The 2,658-nt window shown below is 43.3% G+C and overlaps 1 protein-coding gene across 1 annotated transcript; it reads left to right on the forward strand.

Moving 5' to 3' along the window:
- Nucleotides 1-689: 689 nt before the first annotated feature.
- LOC112173734 (probable sugar phosphate/phosphate translocator At5g25400) lies at nt 690-2,338 on the forward strand. Its single transcript, XM_024311416.2, has one exon. The coding sequence runs from the start codon at nt 886-888 to the stop codon at nt 1,918-1,920; it is 1,035 nt and encodes a 344-aa protein (XP_024167184.1). The 5' UTR covers nt 690-885; the 3' UTR covers nt 1,921-2,338.
- Nucleotides 2,339-2,658: the final 320 nt, after the last annotated feature.

Consider the following 2,658-nt stretch of genomic DNA (forward strand, 5'->3'; position numbering starts at 1 on the left):
ACTGCTACTGGAGTTTGTAATTATCTGGAATAAGATTGGTGTTCAAGCGGCTTATGGATAAGGAATTGCTTCTATTTGTTTGCTAGGAAGTGACACTCTGTTGGTACCGCAATTGCGCGCTTGGTTAATGGAGATGCTAATAAATGATTTTGCCTTAGAAGACACGGAGTTGTTCTTTGTTTATGAGTTCGCTTCCAAAGCGGGCTCAAAATTGACTTGTAATGAGTTTACATTACTTAGATATGAGCGTGGTTGTTACACCACTATCTTTTTGTCTTTAAGTTTATGTTAGACTCTGAATTTTTGACTGGTCATCTAATGCAATGAACCTTTGTTTCAAAAAAAAAAAAATCCTGATTACATGACAAAAAAAAAAAACAAAAAAAATTCCAGTGCAAAGTCCTCCCACAAATCCTACCCAACGCTCCAAAACAAAAAATAAAAAACATTTTGGTCCACAAAATGAATTTCAAATTCTCTATCAATGTGACCAAATAATAAGCCGAGTCTTGGTTTGGTCCACAAAATGAATTTCAAATTCTCAACCAAAATAATAAGCCAAGTCGCCAAGACATAAAATTATGAATGTATTTACTTTGGCTAGAAAAATATAAAAGAATATGGAAAATTCAAAGCCCTGTATGAAGCCCAAATACCACCTCACCCATCAAACTCCCACACCCATAATGCACTTCCCCCATTTTCCCCATAAATAAAAAAACCTCCCCCTCCTCTTCTCTCTCCCTTCACTACAATCCAGCTCTCACTCCCAACTCAACCCCTGATTCCTTCTTCCATCACAGTTTCTATCTGACCCCTTCTTCCTCCTCCTCCTCCACCTCCACCCTTTTCTCAGCTTAACCCTCCACCTCCATTTCCCAGAAAATGGGCAAAGGTGGCTCTCTCAGCGAAGGCGTCATCAAGAAGATCCTCCTCTCCTACACCTACGTCGCCATATGGATCTTCCTCAGCTTCACCGTCATCGTCTACAACAAGTACATCCTCGACAAGAAGATGTACAACTGGCCCTTCCCTATCTCCCTCACCATGATCCACATGTCCTTCTGCGCCGGCCTCGCCTTCCTCCTCGTCCGCGTCTTCAAGTTAGTCGAGCCCATCACCATGACCCGAGAAGTCTACCTCTCCTCCGTCGTCCCCATCGGAGCCCTCTACTCCCTCTCCCTCTGGCTCTCTAACTCCGCTTACATCTATCTCTCTGTCTCCTTCATCCAAATGCTCAAGGCTCTCATGCCTGTGGCCGTCTACTCCATCGGGGTGTCGTTTAAGAAGGAGACGTTTAAGACTGACACGATGGTCAACATGCTCTCGATCTCCGTCGGCGTGGCCATTGCGGCTTATGGGGAGGCCAGATTCGACACCTGGGGTGTGATTCTGCAACTGGGCGCGGTTGTTTTCGAGGCCACGAGGCTTGTGTTGATCCAAATCTTGTTGACATCTAAAGGGATCACCTTGAATCCCATTACCTCTTTGTACTATGTGGCTCCTTGTTGCTTGGCCTTTCTGTTGGTGCCTTGGATCTATGTGGAGTACCCAACACTGAGGGACACCTCGAGTTTCCATTTCGATTACGTGATTTTCGGGACCAATTCCTTCTGTGCGTTCGCGTTGAATCTTGCTGTGTTCTTGCTCGTGGGGAAGACCTCGGCTTTGACGATGAATGTGGCGGGTGTGGTGAAAGATTGGCTCTTGATTGCCTTCTCTTGGTCTGTCATCAAGGACACTGTGACCCCAATCAATCTGGTGGGTTATGGCCTTGCGTTTTTGGGGGTTGCGTATTACAATCACTCGAAATTGCAGGCTCTCAAGGCCAAGGAGGCGCAGAAGAAGGTGCCTCCGGCGGATGAGGAGGCGAATAATAGGCTGCTGGAGGCTGAAGGTCAAGGACGGGAAGAAAAGTGAGTCCCAGAATTGATTTGCAATGTTCCTAATTGACTTAGGAACAAATTTGAGCTAGATTATGATAATAAGAGCATTGTTGGGTTAGAAGGTGGAAGAGCATAAAACGGGTTCGAATTGGGGGGCCAAAGGAACTTTGCCAGGTTCGGTTTTCTTTTGCTTCTTGAAATGAAGAATTCGGGTTTTGGTATGTTCTAGATTTCGGTTTTTGTTATGCTAGCTGTGGTTGTTCTTCTTTTTAGTACTTCCATTTTAGTATTGTTGCGCATTTGAGATTCACAACTATTGCTTATAGTGCCAATATGTATGTTTAGTAAAGGAAGAATCTCAGATGCCTTATTTTTTTGTTCCTCTTTTCATTTATGTCCGTGGAGGAACTCCTGGTTACGAAGCTTTAATACTTATTTATTCATATTCATTATCTTTGTCTCAATGGGATTGTTGTTGGTGGTCTTCTGAAGTTGGCATTGGGTCACAGTTAGTGTTCTTTCTCATCTATAGTGGATTTAGCTTTGTCAATTCACTAGAAAAGTTGAGACTCTAGAGATTGGATCTAGTTGTGAAATGGTAAAGAGAAGGACAGATACTCATTTGGCCAAAAGTGGGACTATGCAAGTTTGAGAAGAAAAATCATGGCCATAAGGAACAACTTGTTAATGCACTTTGAAATTGCCTATTTCAAATTATAGGTCACAATAATTTAGGGATTTGTGTCTTTGACTAGGACCAATTCCTATTGGT

The sequence above is a fragment of the Rosa chinensis genome, chromosome 6 (genome assembly GCF_002994745.2).
Source record: "Rosa chinensis cultivar Old Blush chromosome 6, RchiOBHm-V2, whole genome shotgun sequence".
Taxonomy (NCBI): Eukaryota; Viridiplantae; Streptophyta; class Magnoliopsida; order Rosales; family Rosaceae; genus Rosa; species Rosa chinensis.